The 25,346-nt window shown below is 40.5% G+C and overlaps 1 protein-coding gene and 1 long non-coding RNA gene across 2 annotated transcripts; one reads left to right on the top strand and one right to left on the bottom strand.

Moving 5' to 3' along the window:
* Position 1: 1 nt before the first annotated feature.
* Positions 2-6,918, top strand: LOC135484050 (uncharacterized). The gene is made up of 2 exons (XR_010446416.1): positions 2-3,512; positions 4,108-6,918. It is a non-coding gene; the product is annotated as an uncharacterized LOC135484050 (long non-coding RNA).
* Positions 6,919-8,214: 1,296 nt separating this feature from the next.
* On the bottom strand, positions 8,215-14,295 carry LOC135484822 (trans-L-3-hydroxyproline dehydratase-like). Its single transcript, XM_064766511.1, has 4 exons — positions 13,833-14,295; positions 9,264-9,416; positions 8,829-8,968; positions 8,215-8,478 (listed from the first exon to the last, which is right to left on the bottom strand). Exons 1-4 carry the CDS (start codon positions 14,293-14,295, stop codon positions 8,215-8,217), a joined length of 1,020 nt encoding a protein of 339 aa, XP_064622581.1.
* Between the last annotated feature and the right edge of the window lie 11,051 nt (positions 14,296-25,346).

Genomic DNA, 25,346 nt, shown 5'->3' with positions numbered 1-25,346 from the left:
AACGGCCAGGGGCCATTGTGCTCACCGTATACATCTTTTAGTAGGCAGGATCATGCTTAGTTTAGAGGTGAATATGGTGAACACAATCAGGCATGAAGACTTTTTTTAGATGTGTATTGATGTCAAGTAATAAGACAGGGCAGTATATATAAGTTTATGATCCAACCAATAATTGTCTATGACATCAACAAGATCAATATCGTGTGATTGCTAAGAGTCCCTGCAATAAAAAATTCATCGAAAAAAGTCATTAATAAGCAAGATATTGCACGTCCTACTTTTTCAGTTTTGACCCCCTGGTGGCCAAATCAAGAATCAGATGAGGCCAAAATTCGGTGTCAGAGATTATCTGATGTAGGGGGTTACATGTACCAACTTTCAAGTTCATAGCTTAAGCAGTTAAGAAACGTGCCATAGTTACACTCTAATGGCCAATTTACGCCATTTGACCTCTGTGACCTAGAAAAGGAGGTCAAATCCAAAAATCGTAGGACATGTGGTGTATCCTTGCTAGAAGTCCCTGCCATAAAAATTTTATCGAAAACAATTCACTCAAATAAGCAAGATATTGCACTTCTTCCTTTTTCCATTATGGCCCCCTGGTGGCCGAATAAAGAATCAGATCAGGCCAAAATTCGGCATCAAAGGTTATCTGATGTAGGGGGTTATATGCACCAAGTTTCAAGTTCATAGCTTTACTGGTTAAGAAACGTGCCATAGTTTACACTCCAACGGCCAATTTATGCCATATGACCTCTGTGACCTTGAAAAGTAGGTCAAATTGAAAACCCGTAAGACATGTGATGTATTCTTCCTAAGAGTACCTACCATAAACATTTTATCGAAAACAAGTCACTTATAAGCGAGATATCACACTTTTTAGATATCCACTTTTGGCCCCCTGGTGGCAAAGTTGAGAATCAGATCAAACTGAAATTCAGCACCAGAGGCTATGTGATATAGGGGGTTATATGTACCAAGTTTCAAGTTCATAGCTTTAGTGGTTAAGAAACGTGCCATAGTTTACACTCTAATGGCCAATTTCGCCATATGACCTCTGTGAACTTGAAAAGTAGGTCAAATTAAAAACCCGTATGATATAAGATGTATATTTGCTATGAGTACCTACAACACAAGTTTCATCGAAAACAAGTCACTAATAAGCGAGATATCACACTTTTTAGATATCGACATTTGGCCCCCTGGTGGCCAAGTTGAGAATCAGATCGGACCGAAATTCAGTGTCAGAGGTCACCTGACCTAGGGGGTGCTGTGTACAAAGTTTTTAAGTTCATAGCCCTAGCGGTTAAGAAACGTGCCACTGTTTTTTAAATAGGATACGACGACGGACGACGGACGACGACGGACGACGGACGACGACGACGGACGACGGACACTGCGGTATTACATAAGACTCCCCTACAGTGAGCCAAAAATCAAGAAAATGTAAGATACAAGTCAGAAAAGACAAAAGGGAAAAGATAAAAAATAATAAAATAAAAAAATATTTTTGGCCGTCCCTGACCGGGGTTTGAACTCACGACCTTTGGATTGCCACAACACGAAAAACACAAAACATGCAATTTCGGCCATATCTGTGTCTGCGTTGTGACCTCTGTGACCTCGACAAGTAGGTCAAATTATAAACCCATATGATATATGATGTATCCTTGCTATGAGTACCTACCACAAAAGTTTTATCGAAAACAAGTCATCAATAAGCGAGATATCACACTTTTTAGATATCCACATTCGACCCCCTGGTGGCCAAATTGAGAATCAGATCGGACCGATATTCAGCACAGGAGGTTATCTGATATAGGGGGTTATATGTACCAAGTTTCAAGTTCATAGCTGTGGCGGTTGAGAAACGTGCCATAGTTACGCTGAAACAGCCAATTTATGCCATTTGACCTCTGCAACCATGAAAAGTAGGTCAAATTAAAAAATTGTACGATATATGATGTATCCTTGCTATGAGTACCCACCACGAAAGTTTTATTGAAAACAAGTTATTGATAAGCGAATTATCACACTTTTTAGGTATCCACATTCGGCCCCCTGGTGGCCAAGTTGAGAATCAGATCAGACTGAAATTCAGCACCAGAGGTTATCTGGTATAGGGGGTTATATGTATTAAATTTCAAGTTCATAGCTGTGGAGGTTGAAAAACGTGCCATAGTTACACTGAAACAGCCAATTTATGCCATTTGACCTCTGTGACCTTGAAAAGTAGGTCAAATTAAAAACCCGTATGATATATGATGTATCCTTGCTATGAGTACCTACCACAAAAATTTTATTCCAAACAAGTCATTAATAAGCGAGATATCACACTTTTTAGATATCTACATTCGGCCCCCTGGTGGCCAAATTAAGAATCAGATCGGACCGAAATTTAGTGTCACAGGTCATCTGACCAAGGGAGTCCTGTGTACAAAGTTACAAGTTCATAGGCTTAGCGGTTAAGAAACGTGCCACTGTTTTTGAAACAGGATACGACGACGACGACGGACGACGACAGACGACGACGGACGACGGACACTGCGGTATTGTAAAGACTCCCCTACGGTGAGCCAAAAACCCTGTGTCAAACCCATGTTTAAATTAGCCCCATCGAGATTGATGGGGCTTATAGACACGGGGTTTTCACACACATGTCTATTTAAGCACGGCAATTCAAAGGTGGAAGCGCAAAAAACACGGGGATTTACTAGGTGGAAGCGCAACTATTAATAACTGAACCACACAAAAACAAGTCCCCGAATTGTGCATATAATTCACCTGAAGACCACCAATTTGACCCCCCTAGCTCATGCCTATAGTCCCCCTTTAAAGGGGTGCGCCGTTTGTATTTAATTGTGGGTCAGGAATATGCAAATGCAGCTCTATACACAGTGCTGCAGTGCAGTGCACTTATCATGCATCTAACTTTGCTAAAACATGGTGTTTAAAGTGTTTTTAGCTCAGCTGAAAAGCTGAGCTATTCATATGAGTAAATGGTAGAATGAGTGTCCGTCTGTCTGTCTGTCTGTCTGTCTGTCTGTCTGTCTGTCTGTCTGTCTGTCTGTCTGTCCGTTAAACAGGCACGTTTCAAAACTATGGCGGATAGGCGATAGATTTTCCCTCTGAGGCGTTGAGACCCTTCAGGACTCCTGAATAGACCAAATGTGGGTCCGGCAGGATGAGCGGTTTGGCAACTAGGTGGCACCAAGCGAAATTTTCCAAAAACTTTTCCAGCAGCTGATTTCTCAGTTGGGGATCATGAATCAAATCTAATTTTATAGAGCAAAGCTTTCTCTTTCATTATCAATAGGCGTAGTTCATGAATTTCTCACCAGGTGGTGTTACTGGCGCAATTTAGTGAGCACCCCCCAAGAAGAGCATTTTAAATTTCGCGCGAGTTATCCCACGTCCAATCACACATGCAGCGAACGTCACGTCTCGAGTCTGCGCAGTTCAGACGTAAGGAGACCATGCTATGGAATAGATCGCGTTCTGTCAATTCAGAGGTAAGTTCTCATTAAATTCACAATTTCATAGGCGATAATATTTGGCTGCTTGTGTTATTGCATGTTGATGACATTAGGGAAGGCTTGGATTGTTTAATTGGATGTGATTAATTTGAAATAGTTCGTCGACGATCGTTGAAAAACGATCTGCGAAATGCAGCTTGGTTGGTCTGAGAAACGATGTCAAAGTCCGGCTTTAAATCATGGATTTCTCAACAAATAACTCTTGTCACATAGCAGAACTAATGTGAATAAACAAGACAATAATAAACATCGTTCTGATATCATCGGGTAAGGTTGCCAATGTACATAAACAGTGTAATTGAGGATCGACGCCAGCGATTTGAAATGTCAACAAACAGTAAATGCGATATGATACACACTGACACTTGCACACTGTACATAGCACAATGCTTCAAACGGGGCCGATTCATCACTCTTATCACAATGTATTCCCAATCATATCAATGAACTTCCTTGATCATTCGGCCCTAGCGCCTTATCAGTTGTTGTTGGCCTTGTATTTGATATAAAACTTGGCTAGCTTACCTATTCTATCAAAATTAAAATGTTATCTCCTCATCATGTTTTGCAGGACAGGAATGATCTGCAGCTGCATTTGAACATATTTGGTGACTACATCTCAAAGATGACCAAGAGAGAGGATCGAGCTATGACTTTGCACATCCCATCGACTTCGGTGTTCACCAGTGCAATCATCAGAAGAGCCAGGCAATTCTAGTATTCAAGTATTTCATTCTGTAATACTTACCTCAAAATTTACTAAATAAAGAAAACCGCATGTGGCAGTTGGTTAAAAAAATCAAGTCTATCTGTTTAAAGTTTTTACTTGCTATCATTATTATCAACATTTCAATGGTGGCATTCTGCTAAGGTTTGTTAAGAGTTTCACTTGACTTAAGCAGGGTGTACACTAGTAAAATATTAGCAACATTTTACCAACATTTTACCAACATTTTACCAACATTTTACCAACATTTTACCAACATTTTACCAACATTTTACCAACATTTTACCAACATTTTTACAACAATTTTGCAACAAGCCCTTCAAGGCCCTGTGTTCACTAGCAACAAAATTGCAACAAATTAGCAACATTTTTACAACATGTTGGTAAATTGTTGCAAACTTTTTAGTGGGAACAAAGGGAAAAAGGTATTTTGGAGGGAAAATGGATGATTCCAAGGAGAGAAGATGTGTTTTGAGTGCTTCTGCAGCAATTTTAGCTGTCATTGTTGAGAGACGGAAGAGGCGGCGAAATAACCCAAGAGAATATGGACCAGGCCCTGGATCAAAATGAGGGTGGATGATGGGGCATACCACTGCCTGTTAAGGCCGCGTATCCATAGGGTATGCCCTTGTGTAGTGTGGCGTTATGGCGTAACAGCCTTGTGACCTGGCACTATGCCCTGAGTCTCCATTGGATATTCCTTTTTGGTCATGTAGGCCTTTGTAGTCCTCATTTCGCAGCGGTCAATCGCGTTTATCCGCACGCTGTCATTATTTCAGAAGACAATTTCTTATGAATATTGAAAATGAAAATACAAGTAACTTGTATTTTCACTTGCAACATCAAATTGACATGTACATGTATATAAAACCTGACTTTTAAGCAACAAATTACAGGTTCGTGCTTGTTATGATAATCATCAGTTTCGGGATCCCAGAGTAGTTCCCGTTGATGAACCTCTTGAATTAATTTCGCCTCAGACATTGCTTCCGTGTTGTTCACTCGCAAAAGAATGGACATGTTCAATCCCAATATGGGCCTATATTCCCAATCCACAGTGCATATATGCCCGCAATGTGACACGGCATAACCTATGGGAACGATCAATAACACCAACGAAGGTTCATTGTCCGTGTGGCGCGCCAGGCGGTAAAAAGGGAATGTTGTGCAGGGCACGGAACAGCCTATGGATACGCAGCCTAAAGGAGTTGCGGCTGACTGACAAGCCGTCACACAAAAACTTCTAGAAAAGGTTTCATCACCCTACGAAGCAAGACACTCACTTGAGAGTTGCTATACCTGCTTCTTGTTCAAGTCACATGAACTCCGGTAGATCACATGACGCAAATCCTATTTCTGATTGGCTGAAGAGTTTGCAACATTTTTACAACATGCAACAAAGAATTGCATTGCATTTAATTTGCAACAATTTTACAACATGTTGTAAGACGCGTTTTGCTCTGTACACACTGCGCAACATTTTTGCAACATTTGTTGCAACTGGAAATGTAAAAATGTTGCTAATATTTTACTAGTGTACACAGGCCTTTAGGCAATAATAGAGTTGGGTAGAGCATTTTGTTAATGTTACCCTTTTAGTTAGGGAAACTGGTGCCTTCTGCATTAGGTGGACCCCACTTACTCATCTGTCAGACCGGCCTCACACGTCGGCAGTAGGGTTTAAGGTCCAGTCTGCGAGATTTACCCATTTCTACCCAGCCAAAAGCGGGTGATTGGGTTAGTCTCTTGTGTCTTGTTTCTTGTGTCCCGGTGCTGAAAGGATCCCTCCACAAGGGCAGACTACATCCGGTGGCACTGAAGTATGGAAGAAAGACAGAAGACGACCAATTTGCGAAAAGGATCATCATCATCATCATCATGGTAACAGCTGAGGATGAATCATGTTGCTGTGTGTAGAATTGATGGTCCAATATAGGTTAGGTTATCTGTTTGCGCACACATTGCAAGGGTGGAGCTTGCTTGAAGTAGATTGCGCCAGTCTACCGTAATTCACTGTTACACATCCAGAAGCTAATATCCTTAGGCTTTGAGTCCTTAGTTTAGTAGAGTTTGACGAGTAATGTAATATATACGAACAACGCAGCAACAACTCAGCTGAGCGCCAGGCCCTTGGGCCTCTTGTTCAATCTGTCTACACAATCGCAGAGTAAAATTTATGTTCAGTACGTATCTGAAATTTTCAAATTCAATCACAAATTACAAATTCTTAACGAACGACATAGGTCTTTAGTGGTTTCGAGAGTGTAGTGTAACTTATTCAATTACCAGATTGCCTTTATCGTGAGATGCCAAATGTTTTGTACTTATCTTATGAAAATTGCCTCCCTTGCGAACAAAATGACTAGGCTTTGGCTTTTGATTATTCTTCCTGGAGCCAGAAATTGCTGTGTCAGTGACCAGAAGACTGGCACATTTACTGTCGAGGCTCGGACAAACTGTCAGCTTGTTAATTTCCGAGAAATTGTCATGTCTAAAGCGTCTGTTTTGTGTCAAAAATGACGCACCTCCCATTTTATCAATAGTCTCTCATAAGTGTAGGTTTGTCCTAGTCATTCATATTTGCAGGGGTCTGGCAGTTTGTAAATTGTTTTGAGAGCATGATGGTACAAAATAAACTTTTTACATGAATAGAAACCTAAATGTCCTCTTATTATTAATTTTGCTCTTCACCAGTGCTATGGTACTGACACAGTTTTTAAACAATAACACAGAAATGAGGGCTCAAGGAGTTTGAAACCTAAGTTAAAGGTACAACACATTGTTCCGCCATCAGCTGTTAACTTTTCTGTCTTTGATGAATGCTAGTACAGTAGAATTCATGCCTATTATGTCACATCCTAGGCAGAAACCTCCAAGTCTACCCCTGGCCTTCACAGTGAATGTGCTGGGCCCCCCCCGTGTCGTGTGACATCCTAGGCAGAAACCTAGTCCATCCCTCACCAGCACAGTGAATATACTGGACCCCGTTTAACATGTAGCATCCTAAGAAGAAATTTTCTGGCCGTCCCTCGCCTTCACAGTGAATGTGTGCTGGTCCCGTCTGTTACGTAACATCCTAGGCAGGAACCTCCTGGTCTGCCCCTTGTCTCCACAATGAGTTTGCTGGTTCTGCCTGTGACATCACATCCTAGGTAGGAACCTCCTAGCACATCCCTGGCCTTCACAGTGATTGTGCTGGTTCTCGCTTGTTATGTCACATCCTAGGCAGGAACCTCATAGTCCATCCCTCACCTTCAAAGTGAATGTGCTGGTCCCCGCCTGTCATGTCACATCCTAGGCAGGAACTGCATAGTCCATCTCTCACCTTCAAAGTGAATGTGCTGGTCCCCGCCTGTCATGTCACATCCGAGGCAGGAACCGCATAGTCCATCTCTCACCATCAAAATGAATGTGCTGGTCCTCGCCTGTCATGTCACATCCTAGGCAGAAAATCCCAGTCCATCCCTGGCCTCTCTACAGTGAATGTGCTGGTCTTCGCCTGTCATGTCAAATCCTAGGCAGGAACCTCCTAGTCCATCCCTGGCCTCTCTACAGTGAGTGTGCTGGTTTCGCCTGTCATTTCACATCCTAGGCAGGAAATCCCAGTCCATCCCTGGCCTCTCTACAGTGAGTGTGCTGGTCTTCGCCTGTCATGTCACATCCTAGGCAGGAAATCCCAGTTCATCCCTGGCCTCTCTACAGTAAGTGTGCTGGTCTTCGCCTGTCATTTCACATCCTAGGCAGGAAATCCCAGTCCATCCCTGGCCTCTCTACAGTGAGTGTGCTGGTCTTCGCCTGTCATGTCACATCCTAGGCAGGAAATCCCAGTTCATCCCTGGCCTCTCTACAGTGAGTGTGCTGGTCTTCGCCTGTCATGTCACATCCTAGGCAGGAACCTCCTAGTCCATCCCTGGCCTCTCTACAGTGAGTGTGCTGGTTTCGCCTGTCATTTCACATCCTGGGTAGAAACCCTTCTGCCAGTTCGTCCCCTGCTTCTACAGTAAAAGTGCTGCTCCCGGTGTAGTAGGCTGTGCCTGACACCTCCACCACCACAGCAGGGTTGTCTCCACACTTCGTCTTCTCCACTGCCATCCCTGTGAAGACCGACCCAATAATGCTAGTGAAGCAGCGCACTTGATTGAGCTTTATAAGTCCTTTATGATGCTGTAGGGCTATTCTTGCGATTACTCCCGATCCTGTTGGTGATCGGTCGACCTACGATTAAAAAAGATCTTCTAGTCAATCTAGCTTACCACACGATCATGAGCACTGTCTTAACGCTAGACTAAACCCTGGAATGGGCTAGACCCATGACTAGTTTTTGAAATAAACGTGATCACAACGTATCCAGGTTCCCGTGTACCCATAAAGAATCCTATATGATTTCCTACCAGCTCCTTCCCATTCAAGCCGACGCTCGGAAGGACTAGGTACCGCCCGACGAACCATTCGACTCGATCCAGGTTGTTCCCAGGGTGTGGATCGATGTGGCTATAAAGAACATAATTCTCTGTCGAACATTTTGAGTTAAAACAACAGAGTTATCAATAAATCGCATAACCTACCTGGTTATCAGCAAATATACACACATTCTTAGTCGGTTTGTCGGAGTACTGGTCGCTGCCGTCCGTCAGGATAGTACCGTAGATGAACTCGAGTTCGGGGAAGTCGGGATGTTTTACTTTCACTTGTTCACTCACAGCCTCTGTTCACAGAAGAAAAACAAGCTCATGACCTGAACATGGAGTAAGAAACAAGTATATTGGAAACATAGCAATTCGTGCGTCTGCAGTGCGCATCCCCCCTTGGATCTGCGCCTGGTTTTATAGCTTTTGATTTATTGTTTTTGAACACCAGTTATAGTAACCATAAAGGCATACACGTAATACCAGCATTCTATCAAATTATAATACTGATTTGAGTTTCTCGGTGTGTTGCTTCCGTTTTCGTCAAAATCTCACTCGACGAAATATGACTGGAAAACAGAAAACGGGTCTTACTTCTGACTGTCATTCCCACTTTGATGAGGTCGTGTACTGGTGACGTGTCAAGGTCCAATTCAAACCGTGAGGCGGGGACTACGGCATAAAACGTGCCTCCGAACCCAACATCCAACGTCACCTCTCCGTTGTTGGGAACGTTGACTTTCACATCTGAAAAAAAGAGACGATTATCGTATGAAGGCAATCAATGATTGCAAATTGTATGTCTATTTACCTTGGTAAAGCGCCCCGCAAAGAAGCGATTTACATCGCTGCCACCTTCGATCATGATCGCATGCGACAACAATCGCTCATCTGCGGTGGTCATTGCAAAATTGGGGATCTCAGCAACTGCCCGCATGCAGACGAGCCTGAGATGTCTTTTTGTCACAAATAGCACATATCGGTAGCGATTATGATCGCTTCACGAAACTATTTTAATCGCTCGTTTGCGTGGCGCTTCGGCAATTTGCTGCTCAGCCGACTTAAATGTTTGCTTGTGCACGGAAGACGCTGCACATATACCGCGCCGCACTAGATCCTTTCTGACCGACAGGCCTACGGCTTATTAAAAATTTCAAAATCTTGTTTAGTCGCGAACCCCATGCAGATCAATTTAAAACTTCAGTACGAAAATCCGACCAGTAGGTAGCGCTCCAGAGCCCATGCCGTTTACGAATGGACTTTAATTGAATTCTATCGTAACATCTATATCGAAACATACATGGAGAGTTATATATCTCTCTTCATTGTGGATGACAACGTTTCATTAGTTGGGATCATAACGATAGTATAAGCATCTGTCGATACATAGAGTTGTAGATATGTGTCTCGTCATTGTGGATAAGAACGCTTCGTTAGTTGAGATCGTAACGATAGAATATGCATCTATCGAAACGCGAAGTTAGATATCTCTCTTCAATGTGGATAAGAACGTGTCATTAGTGGATATCGTTACGATAGAATAAGCATCGATCGAAATATAGAGTTAGATATCTCCCTTTATTATGGATAAGAACATTTCGTTCTTTCAGATCCTAACGATAAGAATAAGCATCGATGGAAACATATCTCTCTTCATTGTGGATAAGAACATTTCATTAGTGGAGATGGTAACGATAGAATATGCATATATCGAAACATAAAGTTGGATATCTCTCTTCAATGTGGATAAAGGACATTTCATTAGTTGAGATAGTAACGATAGAATATGCATCTATCGTAACGCGAAGTGATATATCTCTCTTCATTGTGGATGAGAACATTTCATTAGTGGAGATGGTAACGATAGAATATGCATATATCGAAACATAAAGTTAGATATCTCTCTTCAATGTGGATAAAGAACATTTCATTAGTGGAGATCGTAACGATAGAATATGCATCTATCGTAACGCGAAGTTAGATATCTCTCTTCATTGTGGATGAGAACATTTCATTGGTTGAGATGGTACCGATAGAATATGCATCTATCGAAGTTAGATATCTCTTCAATGTGGATAAGAGCGTTTCATTAGTGGAGATCGTACCTATAGAATATGCATCTATCAAAACGCGAAGTTAGATATCTCTCTTCAATGTGGATAAGAGCGTGTCATTAGTGGAGATCGTAACGATAGAATATGCATCTATCGAAACGCGAAGTTAGATATCTCTCTTCAATGTGGATAAGAGCGTGTCATTAGTGGATATCGTAACGATAGAATTAGTATCTATCGAAACATAAAGTAAGATATCTCCCTTCATTGTAGATGAGAACATTTCATTGGTTGAGACCGTAACGATAGAATAAGCATCTGTCGATTCCTAGAGTTAGATATCTCTCTTCATTGTGGATAAAAAACATTTCATTAGTTGAGAGAGTAACGATAGGATAAGCATCGATCGAAACATAAAGTTAGATATCTCTCTTCAATGTGGATAAAGAACATTTCATTAGTTGATATAGTAACGATAGAATAAGCATCGATCGAAACATAAAGTTAGATATCTCTCTTCAATTTGGATAAAGAACATTTCATTAGTGGAGATAGTAACGATAGAATAAGCATGTATCGCAACATAAAGTTAGATATCTCCCTTCATTGTGGATGAGAACATTTCATTGGTTGAGATCGTAACGATAGCATAAACATCGATCGAAACATAAAGTTAGATACATGTATCTCTCTTCAATGTGGATAAAGAACATTTCATTAAGTTGAGATAGTAACGATAGAATAAGCATATATCGCAATATAAAGTCAGATATCTCCCTTCATTGTGGATGAGAACATTTCATTAGTTGAGATAGTAACAATAGAATAAACATAAATCGAAACATAAAGTTAGATATCTCTCTTCAATGTGGATAAAGAACATTTCATTAGTTGAGATAGTAACGATAGAATAAGCATCGATCGAAACATAAAGTTAGATATCGCTCTTCAATGTGGATAAAGAACATTTCATTAGTTGAGATAGTAACGATAGAATAAGCATCGATCGAAATATAGAGTTAGATATCTCCCTTTATTATGGATAAGAACATTTCGTTCTTTCAGATCCTAACGATAAGAATAAGCATCGATGGAAACATATCTCTCTTCATTGTGGATAAGAACATTTCATTAGTTGAGATGGTAACGATAGAATATGCATCGATCGAAACATAAAGTTAGCTATCTATCTTCATTGTGGATAAGAACGTGTCATTAGTGGAGATGGTAACGATAGAATATGCATATATCGAAACATAAAGTTAGATATCTCTCTTCAATGTGGATAAAGAACATTTCATTAGTGGAGATAGTAACGATAGAATATGCATCTATCGTAACGCGAAGTTAGATATCTCTCTTCATTGTGGATGAGAACATTTCATTGGTTGAGATGGTACCGATAGAATATGCATCTATCGAAGTTAGATATCTCTTCAATGTGGATAAGAGCGTTTCATTAGTGGAGATCGTACCGATAGAAAATGCATCTATCGAAACGCGAAGTTAGATATCTCTCTTCAATGTGGATAAGAGCGTGTCATTAGTGGAGATCGTAACGATAGAATATGCATCTATCGAAACGCGAAGTTAGATATCTCTCTTCAATGTGGATAAAGAACATTTCATTAGTTGAGATCGTAACGATAGAATAAGCATCGATCGAAACATAAAGTTAGATATCTCTCTTCAATGTGGATAAAGAACATTTCATTAGTGGAGATAGTAACGATAGAATAAGCCTGTATCGCAACATAAAGTTAGATATCTCTCTTCATTGTGGATGAGAACATTTCATTGGTTGAGATCGTAACGATAGCATAAACATCGATCGAAACATAAAGTTAGATATCTCTCTTCAATGTGGATAAAGAACATTTCATTAAGTTGAGATAGTAACGATAGATTAAGCATATATCGCAACATAAAGTTAGATATCTCCCTTCATTGTGGATGAGAACATTTCATTAGTTGAGATAGTAACGATAGAATAAGCATCGATCGAAACATAAAGTTAGCTATCTCTCTTCAGTGTGGATAAAGAACATTTCATTAGTTGAGATAGTAACGATAGAATAAGCATATATCGCAACATAAAGTTGGATATCTCCCTTCATTGTGGATGAGAACATTTCATTGGTTGAGATAGTAACGATAGAATAAGTATCTATCGAAACATAAAGTTAGATATCTCTCTTCAATGTGGATAAAGAACATTTCATTAGTGGAGATCGTAACGATAGAATAAGTATATTTCGAAACATAAGTTAGATATCTCCCTTCAATGTGGATAAAGAACATTTCATTAGTGGAGATCGTAACGATAGAATAAGTATCTTTCGAAACATAAAGTTAGATATCTCTCTTCAATGTGGATAAAGAACATTTCATTAGTTGAGATAGTAACGATAGAATAAGCATCGATCGAAATATAAAGTTAGATATCTCCCTTCATTGTGGATAAAGAACATTTCATTAGTTGAGATAATAACGATAGAATAAGCATCGATCGAAACATAAAGTTAGATATCTCTCTTCAATGTGGATAAAGAACATTTCATTAGTTGAGATAGTAACGATAGAATAAGCATCGATCGAAATATAAAGTTAGATATCTCCCTTCATTGTGGATAAAGAACATTTCATTAGTTGAGATAATAACGATAGAATAAGCATCGATCGAAACATAAAGTTAGATATCTCTCTACATTGTGGATAAAGAACATTTCATTAGTTGAGATAGTAACGATAGAATAAGTATCTATCGAAACATAAAGTTAGATATCTCCCTTCATTGTGGATAAAGAACATTTCATTAGTTGAGATAGTAACGATAGAATAAGTATCTATCGAAACATAAAGTTAGATATCTCTCTTCAATGTGGATAAAGAACATTTCATGAGTTAATATCGTGACGATAGAATACGCATCGATCGAAACATAGAGTTAGATATCTCTCTTCATTGTGGATAATAACGTTTCATGGTTGAGATTTTAAACCTGACAAGGAATATTGAAGTTAATGAGTGCAGAGCAGTTGCAAGTCGGATGAGACCGGCGACATTGCGCACCTGCTCCATCATAGTGCCTCCTGTTTCTTGAACTTACCGGTGGCAGCCGCAAAAGAAGGGATGCTGTGAAACCGTACAGACCCTGACCGGCCTTTCTCATTCACCTTCGTCCAAACGCGTAACAAGCCGGGCGGGGCCTGGATCTTCACTTCCACCTCAGGAGGGGAGACGTCCTTGACCAGTCCCTTGTCCACCGCGTATCTCCCAAGGGCAATGGTGGCGTGCCCACACATGGTGCTGTAGCCTTCATTGTGGGTGAAAAGGACTGCTAGGTCGGCCTCGGGGAGGTCTGGCTCCACTAAATATGTCCCGTACATGTCCAGATGACCCCGTGGCTCACGCATCAGCACCTTCCTGATATGATCTAAATGTTCCTTGGCGTATTTTCGTTTCTCTAATATCGTTGCGCCCTTGATTTCCGGCAAACCACTCTCTACTATTCGGAGTGGTTCTCCGCCTGTGTGCATCTCGACTGTCTTAATCTTTATTCCTTCATCCATGATAAATCTGCAAGAAAACATTGTCGTGTCAGAACGTCGCGTAGGCCTACACACAGTGTGGGGATTCAAGTACCATATATAGTGTGGGGATTCGGACAGTGTCAGCAAGTCATTGTCCACTATGGTTACCACAGCGCTAGAAGACGACAGTAACAAATTTGAAAACTCAGGCCGATTCAACGTCGAATAATTCCTGTTCTATGGCACTCGACGTGGATTTCTTGATAGATGAGATATTTCTAGACGATAACTTCAATACATCTGTTAATAGGTTTGTATCGGTGTAGCTGTCCTGAATAAATAGAGAAAACAGTGCTTTTGTAGTCCTATACCTAATTCAGGGTACAAATTGCGCTTATTTCTACCATATCTGCATAAGTTGTGAAAATTATTGCATGTACACTAGAATAGGCAGATATGATCACGAGCACTTGGCTTAAAGTGTCCTAGAAAGTGATTTAAAATGCAATATAAGACGGCAGACTGTCCGCGATCATCTGTCATGACTGTCCGTACAGTCATGACAGTGACACAGGTACCATAGCGGACAGTCTGCTTTCTTTTATTGCATTTTAAGATATGTACGTGTATACTCCCTTGTTTTCATTCGCTGGGTTGGATACATTTAGACAAGCTGCAGACAGTGTCAGACCGAGGACTATGCGATAAACGAGAATTGCGATAAATCTTCACAGGCTGTGACCTTCCTATTACCTGAAATCGAGGAAACGCAATGCCATACACTGATACAGGCCGATGACTTGAACTGATATTGTACAATGAATCCAGAAGGTATTGAGGCCTGCGAATGGGCTTACTGGACTTTGCGCAACGAAACGAAACGAGCGAAATGGGGAGCGACCATTTTGTTTTACCCCGGTACTCTAGCCTGAAAATTTGTTCGGACCTCGATCGAAGAAGGTACGACAAACAATTAATTAATCAAACCCTTATGTGGTTCATTCATTTGAAGTAGAGAGGGTAACGTACATTGTATACACAAATCAAACACACACGCAGTGCTTGCATGCATTGCAGAGAACGACTTTTGAGTGATGACCCACACCCACCCAGGCAGCTGAGACACATGTCTTGTTGGACATGCCTACTAAATAAAAGCATAACTTCATCACACTTTTCGGGGTTGAAAATGTACTCACGTAAATTACCAAAATTACATGCCAAATTCGCACATTACCTGTTATTTCTCAAAGCTTGGAAGCTCAAATGTCTGAATGTAGCCTAATGTATGCGCGTAATGTATACTCTCAGCAAGCGAATAGTTGTGATCGTCGGTTTTTGATACGAATAGTTTCCTGTATGGCCGTTACAAGCCGTTGTCTGAATATGATGTGAACCTGTTTACCGTTCAATGCTGCTCCCTGTGACGCTGTACCCGCAAATGTTCAATGAAAAAAATGCTGGATAATGACTTACACGGCTTGTTCGCATCGTAAACATAGTGGTACCCGGGTAAACTGTCTTTGCGTTTGGCCTAATTTTACAACGATTACTCCCCATGTAACCACGATCTAGGATGGACAGACTGTGTATTATGAATAGGAAAAGTCACCTAGGGACCGTTGCGTAGAATATTTTTTTGGCGAAATATTGCGCAAAGTCCAGTAAGCCCTGCGAATGGCATTCAAATTTATATATAGGCAGGCTGTTACACGCTCGATATCACCGTGTTACATTTATCATGAATCCGTTGTTTATATTCTATATTTGGCTTATAATAAAAGACGCCCGGACGCCCGACGCTCACGCCCGACGCCAACGGCCCCACCACGCCAAGGTCTGCAGACTTTACCAAAATGATTTTTCATTGGGAATGAACGTCAATCAACAATAACATGGCGATATTTTAAAACTATAAATCAATACACCAAGCAGAGACAATCGAAAAAACAGCTTTTATTTCATGCATGGCCTAGAGCTAACTAAGTACTACATCTCATTGCAAATTTCTCGCCCAGCAGCCTGGTTTGTCTTAGCAACGATAGTGGCGCTCCTCGGTTCCGAAGCTGCATTCATGATAATAAACCAAACTAAACGACGGGTAAATAGCCAGAATCCGCCACTGTTTTACAGACGGCCCTCTAAGACAATAGAAATACTACAATGGAGCCGAGCCTATCTGCAGTAGCAGCAACGGCCGTTGTGGAGTGCCTTTCCAGTTATAAAATGAAGCCTTTTAGCAGTTCTAGAAGATATCTTCGCTTCATCCTTCATGTACCAACGACGTAGATCGTTATACCAGTTGGTCTGATTGGGAATTGTTTGGCTTTTATCGTCCTCGGTCGAGAGCGGCCACTTCCTTCAACATATATTTTACTCCAAACTATGGCTGTGGCCGATAGTTTGACCTTGGTAGGTTGATTTTTACGGGAGACCATGAGGGCAATAAGCTATTATGTGGTTTTAATCACCACGTAAGGTAAAATGGGGGTAATTGTAGCCCCTTTTTCACCTATAACTTTGGTTACGCAACAAGGTTACGCAAGAGATTTCCAGGCAGATTCTCTAAAACTGGCCTGCATCTTGTAGTGGCACCTCTTACAATTTTACAGCCTGCAATTTAAGATACTTAAACAATGCCTCTGGGAGACAAATACAAGACTCGTGGTCAGGGGCTACAAATACCCCGTGGCCTTGGGGTATACCCCGTGGCCTTAGGGAATTTGTAGCCCCTGACTAAAATTTATGTAAACGTATAAGTATACGTATAAGTTTTGCAATAAGTTGCGGATCTCAAACTCTCTATTGCTTGGTTCTTGTCGTGTAATCGGTGTTTGCATCATACTTGACCAGCACGCCATGGGATTGCCTCATGGATAGATGTAAATGAATAACCAAGAACAGAATTTGTCATGAAGGTGTTATATTTAATTACCTGTATAGAAATAACAGTCAATTAGGGAATTAATCATTTTTGTGTTAATAGGCCTAAGATCATGCCAACTCCCAAAAAGAAGATATTTCTTAATCGGAGGTACTATACTAAGATAGTACCTCTTCTCAGTGATGCGTGATCGGAGCAATGTCATCAATGTGTCATGGAAAGGATATTGCTTCTACTTTATGGAAAACCCATTGTTATAGTGATATGACTCTCGAGTTGGTCGTATTAACCCTTTTTCACAGGATTTTTTCTGGGACACCCTGTACAGAACACAAATCCTTATACATGTAATAGGTTAAAATCACATCCGTTCCTCGGCAATGTCTGGATTGGTTAACAAAGCTCTCTCGACAGATATATACATTTTCATTCATTTTATGATAAATCACCAAAAGATGCTCTCCATTGTATCTGACAAAGCAGACGAAGTGGGCATTTCAACACTCACGAAACTAGGGCAAAGTTGAACTCTATTAGCCTGAGGCTTGACCATATAGAACTGAATTTATTGTCTAATTTTGCGGGTGTCCTATCAAAATTATATCGCCCTCAACAGCTGAATCAAGCCGATCGGCGTTTTTTGCAATGGAAGTTTTGAAATAAAGTTAAATCTACATGGACCAACTTACTCCCAAAATTCTTCACTTCTTCACTTCTTCACTCGGAGATCCAGGAAAGGGAAACGAACCATTCGTGACGTGTCATTGACAGTGGAAATCCCCTCTCCTTCCATCCTGCTCTCACTGAGGTAGTTCCAGGTCATTGGTAAGATTCTGAGAGGTGTCGAATAACCACGTGTTGTTCATGTTACGTACTACGCATGCGTCTGTATTCTAGGTGTTGTTGCACGCAGCCCACGGCACTTCTGCACTGAAGGACTTTAGTATGTAGAACAGGGTCCAGGCAATAATCACGTTATATATTGTACTCACTGCTGACATGACCACCATACCGCAACCAACTCCTGTGGAATAAAGCGATGGAGATAAGAATAATCGTTGGCCCTGACGATCGAGATCAGGATATCAATTCAGATGAAATGAATCGCTAAGATCGGTGTGGTCTTGCATTAATGGCGAGCGTAATGAATTGCAACTCGGTTCATTGTAACTGACTGCAGCGAGTTGAATTACTTTTGACTTAGTTAAAATATATCACTAGGTGTGCGTCGAGCATACCAAAGCATGACCAGCGGACAATCGTGGCATCCTAATACCTGCCATATACAAGGTGATTACGCCGAAGCCTTACGTTTAGAGTTAGGTGGTCCAGACTTAAAATTCTGAGATAAAAAGTCAGAATTTCGAGATTTTGTCGAACCATTCCGAGAGAAAAAGTCAGAATTTCGAGATGACAAGTCAGAATTCCAAGATAAAAACTCATAATTCAGAGATGGAAAAATTCTGAAATGAATTCGAAAAAAATCACATTCTGTCCTTCCCCTTACCACCGTATCACCAAAAATATACAGAACCGCCATTTCTTAAAACATTGCATTTACAAGATAAAGAATGATTTATTTTTGCATGACTAAGATCTACTTTCTGAACATGTTGGTTAATTACCTCAAAATGGCATCGAACACTGTCTGTTTAATATCTAGCCTTGATTGAATATTCAAGACTGGTCTAAGGTCGGTGAAACTAGACTTGGAGTACATATATTCAACCTTGCAAGTGTGCCATTTTAAAAACACAATGCATAAACATATCACAAACCTACCCTTGAACAGCGGACTAATCCCCCATGCTAGAACTGGGCTGAGACTTGAGAACTGACCATACGCAGCTTCGAGGAAGAATAATGGCCAGCCCAGCATCAATAGGAAGAGCACATATGGAATAAGGAAGGCACCTATAATGGCAATAAGTCGAGTTGAATTCTCCTTTGAAATGTTTGAGAAGTTTGAATCAGCAAAAATTGGAAAATGATTTTCAGGTTTTGTATCCACATGTCAATAGGGAGTTTCCATGTTTCTAAAGAAATCGTGGATTTCCTGCTCCTAAGTTTATGCCAGAGTTGAATCAGCCATTGTTTTGGTTTTGACGTGTTATTGGGCGTTTCTGGAACTTGGAGCGCTGCTTTTTTAATGGGATAACAAGAAACAACATCGTACTGTTGATTCTAACGTATGTTTACTCGCTGCCCATCTGATCATCGACCACCTACGTGTATGCTGAAGAGTATATAAAATAAACCCAATGGTACAGCGCCTTTACTTACCGCCCCCATTCTTATAGCACAAATATGGGAACCTCCACATGTTCCCCAGTCCTACTGCATAACCGAAACTCGACAGAAAGAAATCAGCCTTGCCGGACCAGTTTCCACGGATAGTGTTTTCGTCCCCATCTTGTTTGACGTCATCGGACTTCCGGCGACAGCAGGTCGTCGAACTCTTCATTTAAACGACTAGAAAAAGATGAAAATACATTTAAATGATCGTCAACGTGTGAGAGAATCATTGTAGTACGGTGGCTTGGAAAGGACATCACATGATTTATTTATTTTCAACATGAATTTTTTTTTCATGAAATATCTCGATCGATGGACTATTGTCTCGGGCGATCGAAAAAAATTTCGTGTTGAAAAAAAAATCATGTGATGTCCTTTCCCAGCCACCGTATCATCAATAGAGGCTTTAGTAAAACCATACAAAAAAGCCCTTGCTAATTCACCGTAAAAATTTTGTATTTGGCGACACGCATTTGGCGACAGGCATCTTGGTTGATCGAATGGTGAGGTTCCGCATCATTCACAAATTACCAATAAATAGCCAGTACGAGTTCTTCGTAATCGTGCATGTAATCTGCTCGATTGCAAAGAGCATGTACGTAAATCGTCGTTTGTTCACGAACTCTGTAAATAATGATTGCACGGAAATGATTCTGGAATTAACTTAAGTTTCAGGTCTTTAGGTGTTTCCTTGTGTTTATCAGGTGTCATCAGGTGGTATGAATTTGGTGATGGGCTTGACTGATAAGTGTTCCGTTCAGACACAGCATAATGATTGTTGGTCGTAACAAGCTTAATCATTTGTATGATTGAACCCAACTGTTGTAGGATGAATACCATTATGGTATATAATGTTAGTTAAAAGTTGAATTGAACTATTTTTTCTGATTTTGTTTTTCCGTTTCATATCAATTTCAGTAGCTTTGCTAACTTTTAACGTTACAGGTCAACAAAGTGAGACCCTCTTGGAGAGAGAGGAAGCCCCCAGCTGATTTTCAGGATTATGTTGTGCAAGGTACAGATTCTGATGATGATGATCAGGTTATGTCAAGTGTTGATTACTGTTACGCAATATCTGCTCTCCTCTGGACTATAGGCGGCTATCTGTTTGTTTAGTATTTTTGGATTTGCCCGACTTTTGAACTTTCGGGGTCTTCCTACGTTTAACCATCTTGAAAATTTACAAGATGCGTTTGTAAATAAAATTCAAATAATGTGTGGCAGAGTTTGTATCACTGGATTGAGATTTGTCCTTATAAATAAGGCACCATCTTCTACTGAGAGGTGGAGACCTGGCAGTAAAATCCAGTGATTTAAAACCCAGCGTCCAGCGTCCAGAGTCCAGAGTCCAAAATCTGAGTCCAGGTTTTAGCAACTAGCTGTACAAGGTACATGCGATTGTACGAGACATACTACGGTTCCGGTTTAGCAGACTCGGGCTGTTTATAATTTTTTTCAGTATTTGGGTTTTTAACCCCAAGTTCTCCTTGCCCTGAATTCTCCAATGTGGTCACTGTGATGAAATATCCTTGAACAGGTCATTACCCCTTCAGGTGACTTGATTTTTTATTGCGATTAGAGGAGTAACTACCAATTATCTTGCCTCACACGACCGCTTTTCAGGGTTACCTAAGCTATATTAAGGTATATTATATCACTGCCAAGGCCTACATGTTGAAACAACATACAAGAATCATGTCTCATGATCAAGTTATTGATATTGCATGCATTCTCGTGACTTTAATTTTAGTTGAAAACGAGAATTTTGATACAGACATTTTTGACACGTTTTACGAGATTCATGGTCGTATAAAGTATACATTAGCCAAAGTGCTGAAATTTACACAAAATATATTATTTATATTAGATACTTTCTGTGCGTCCATGTCTCAGGCATGGAACTTTAAAAGACGAAAAAGATTACACGTAAAAAACGAGCGATTCGCTACCTCTCACGCGAATCCTCTACGGCGGAGGTACGAACGATTATGCGATATTGTTGTTAATGGATTAAAGGATTGCAAATGATACTGCTAGTGTTATTATAGCTACCATTTTCATGGCTTACGGAAATATATAACTCCTTAGTGAATTCATATATGTTCGTACAAAATGACTCGACTTGCTCTTATCATATGTCTTTGTACATCTTTAAAAGTCACTTTATATTTGAGCAAACATCACAGAGGCAAACATTGCATGGCGCAACTATAATGCATAATCTTTCATTCGACGGTAAACCTTGCCCGTTCGCAAGCTCAGCATGTCCCAAAAAATCATTATTTTGCTAATTTTATTTTTTGTCGTCTGCAAGCCTTCTTGTACAATCGCATAGTATGTCTTTTGTACCGTGTACACAGTGATTGTGCAGGTACACTCGGTAATTGTAAGACTCCCCCACACCAATGCGACAATTGGGTCCCTTGATGTCCATTCTAAAATATAGACAACCATGACATCCACCAATTATTCACTCGTCAATTGTGACTACCCAATGCGCTTCATGTTTGTAAAAAGTGTTGCGATCAACGAGGCGAGTTTTAGAATGTTATTATATACTATCTATGCATAGATCTTACTTGTATTAACTTGCCATTTATTTGACGTATGAGATGAATAAAGTTAGAGTGCAACGACGTTTCTCGGCTCAAGTTATAGCGGGTAGCTAAAAAATGTCACTCAAGACTATTGATGATATATAAAGCTAAGCAAAATTATTTGAATGAGGCGACAATGAGTTTATCTAATATCTCCCTGTCTACCGTATGTTAGCTATGCCTATGACAACTTAGATGACTGTGTATATGATCCGCCATATGCTGTCAATTATGATCATTTTCAAAAGGTTTACAAAACGTAAGGGAGGGTGCCATATAATATACATATAATATGTATACTCTGTGGTAATTGATATCATTCGTTCTTTCTGTTCAGCCCATATGGAGAGTGAGGGTTTGAATCATGCAAATTTCACTAAGATGTTTCACCTCCTGACCACTAAGTCAACCCCTTCCCCAATCCCTCTGTACTACTGGCCTACCCCTTGTTTCCCTCCATTCATACAAATGATCACCGATTTTCTCTTGTAAAAGTCCCAAATTATCTATCGGCGGGATGTCGCCAACATCATAGGCATATTAAAGATACCTATTCTGGCACAATTGCTGGGTGTGTAGTTCCTACATTCACAAGTCAAGAGTTACCCACATTAGGCCTACCAGTGGTCGAAGTTTACAGTGTTTCTGGAATAGCTGTCCATGTGGAAGGTACGGATGTGGATGGTTCAACTCATTTTCAATCCAACTCATTCCATCTTAGTGGGAACGTTACTAAAGGTTTTAATACGCTTCGCACTCCGAAATTATCAAGGATCGTACTGTTTGTGGGGCTTGGCTTGTTTGACTTTAAGTTTCCAGCTGGATCATCCTCTGCTGGCTGAACCAAGGAGGATTACTTGCCAAGGATTTGGATGTTCGAAAACGTAACATGGTTTTGTAACACTGTTTGTGTTGTTGAGGGTCGGTTGGTGGGGAGAAAACTGTATTGGATCCACTCATCAATAAAATCCCAAACCCGACAATACCCGAGTTCTACCACTGCCTCGATGGGTAGAGCCTAAGCAAGTAGGCCATTCGCAGCCATAAAAGGGATGGAATATTTTGTCTTCGTTTCTTCTAATTGGTCTTTAATTGTAGCATGAAAGGTTCTCCTGTAGAGTCATGACTATTCATGACGATTACGTTGTTAACCCTTGAATAGATATCCCACACCTTTAATGGCTACGAAAGGCCTACTATTTTGTTCGGCTGTTTAGACTCTACCCATCGCGGCGGTGGTACAAATCGGGTATTGTCGGGCTTAGGATCTTATTGGTGAGTGGATCCAGTATATATATACGGGTGATTTTTGCGACTTGGATCAGACACTGATGAGACTTCAAAAGAAGCATAGAAACTTTTCAAGATACACTACTCCACCAACATTCTCCTCCACAACAAAAAGGTAGGGCCACTTTCTCTGTTTCCGATTATAAAATTCACAAACGTAAAGATTAACGGTCCGAGATTACTTGTATTCAGTGCTGCTGACCCCAAGACACCTGCCTGGAGACTTGAGGTCCTATGGCAAGCCGTTTGCTTCAAAAGGTCGAGATGATTTTTTTCAAGTCGAGATTTTTTTTTAAGTCAAGAAAAAATATTTCAAGTCAAAAAATTTCTTCAAAAAGTTGAGATTAGTATTTTCAAGTTTACACATTTTTTTCTTCAATTCTACAAGTTTTTTTTTAAAGTCGACTTTTTAAATATATATACATATTTTTTTTAAGTAAAAAAATTTTTTTTTCATTAATTTTGTTATATACAACTTATCAGTTGATTATTTTTCTAATTCTTTAAAAAAAATTTTCAAGTCGATAAAAATTTATTGTAAATGACAAATTTCCTGTTCAACAAAAAAAACACATTCGAGACAGAAAAATAAGTCGAACATTATGACGTCATCACTTTTCGTGTACAGTATGTAGACTCGTCCCCAGCCGTTCTCTTGCTGACTTCGCATTCTAGGTCTCACTAGCCAGTGGTGATCAGGTCAACATTGGTCCCCCCCTAAAAAAAAGTTCTTCAATCTCAGGCGATTACCATGGATACAGATAAGCCTATCATATCGCTATTGCTGCATGTTCAAATGTCGGTGTTCTGGGTATTTTGTGAAGAGGTAGCTCTGACGATTATTTGAGGAAAATATCAGCTTCTTCTGTGCACGTCCGCAGTGACCAGACCTCGCATGCTATTTATAGCTCAATCGGATGTTGACATGAACTGGTTCCTGTCAGAGTGCACATGTTCTCAAGGTGAGACTTCGCGGTCAAAATGCTCAAAGAAAAGCCGCAACGGCACCCTATTTTGGTATCAAAATTTAAAATTGTTATTATTTGGCTTTCTCAAGGTGATAAGTAGAAGTTTATAAAAATATTATTTCACCATCCATGTTAATTGTCAAGTTATAAGGCGGCAAGGTGAAATTTTCAAAATTTTCATCGATGTACAGGGTGTCTCATGTATTGTGCTGCCCCCATGTTCTCATGACTGAATTACTTGATAACAATGAAAGCTGGCCAGATGTATTCTAGAAGCGACAAGCTATTCAGAAATGTATAGGTTTATGTGTGAGAGTGATATACTGCAAGGTCGACAGCCACTTGAACAGGGGTATGCATGAAATGACGTCGCGCCATTTGTGGAGCCAGGTAGGCCCGGCCATTGCACTGGCTAGTGAGACCCTAATGCCCACATATATACATAGCAGAGGACCAGTCTATACAGTATGCAAGATGGCGGGAGGCGATGTTGTTGACATTGCCGAGTGTCTGCGTCAGTGTCCCGCTATGGTCCGGCGATCTGAAAGGGCCAGACAATCATTAGATCAAAACAAACTAGAGAACTGTTCCAGGCTTCTAGATGACATTCTAGGAATTTTGAGTGCGCTGTATGCGTGCATGCAATCACTTCGGTGCCGGTGTAAAAGTAAAAAGTGTCCCCCCTGGAAAAAGTGTCCGGCCCTATTGTATTCTGCAATATGGTTCTATAGAGACCCTGACCGTCAATAGCTCAGAGTTTGAAGCGCATAATAGAATCCTTTGTTCCCGGACATTTTATCCTAGGACATTTTAAACTTCTACACCGGTTCCGTTTTGGCAGAAGATTTTGCGGAGGTCTTGGTGCATATGCACAGCACTAACGATCAGGTATTGCACGCGATAGAGGGTTTGCAGAATAACACGACACACGGGCCTGATCGCGGCTGGCCAGGTGTTGAATTGGAACGGCGCGCGCAATGTACACAAAAACTGATGACGTCATAATGTTCGACTTTATTTTTGTAGCGCTCGACTGATTATTTTCTCGAGTATGAA

Source organism: Lineus longissimus, chromosome 3 (assembly GCF_910592395.1).
Source record: "Lineus longissimus chromosome 3, tnLinLong1.2, whole genome shotgun sequence".
Lineage (NCBI taxonomy): Eukaryota > Metazoa > Nemertea > Pilidiophora > Heteronemertea > Lineidae > Lineus > Lineus longissimus.
Note: the sequence above shows the minus strand (reverse complement) of the source record. Positions and strands in the feature narration are given on the sequence as shown.

Bases quoted from the DNA above. Each gene is read 5' to 3' on its own strand.
- LOC135484822 (XM_064766511.1), bottom strand. From the start codon at position 14,295: ATGGATGAAGGAATAAAGATTAAGACAGTCGAGATGCACACAGGCGGA. The intron at 9,417-13,832 runs GTAAGTTCAAGA...TCTTTTTTTCAG, and splicing joins TTCTTTTGCGGCTGCCACCG to ATGTGAAAGTCAACGTTCCC. The intron at 8,969-9,263 runs GTAAGACCCGTT...TTCTGTGAACAG, and splicing joins AGTGGGAATGACAGTCAGAA to AGGCTGTGAGTGAACAAGTG.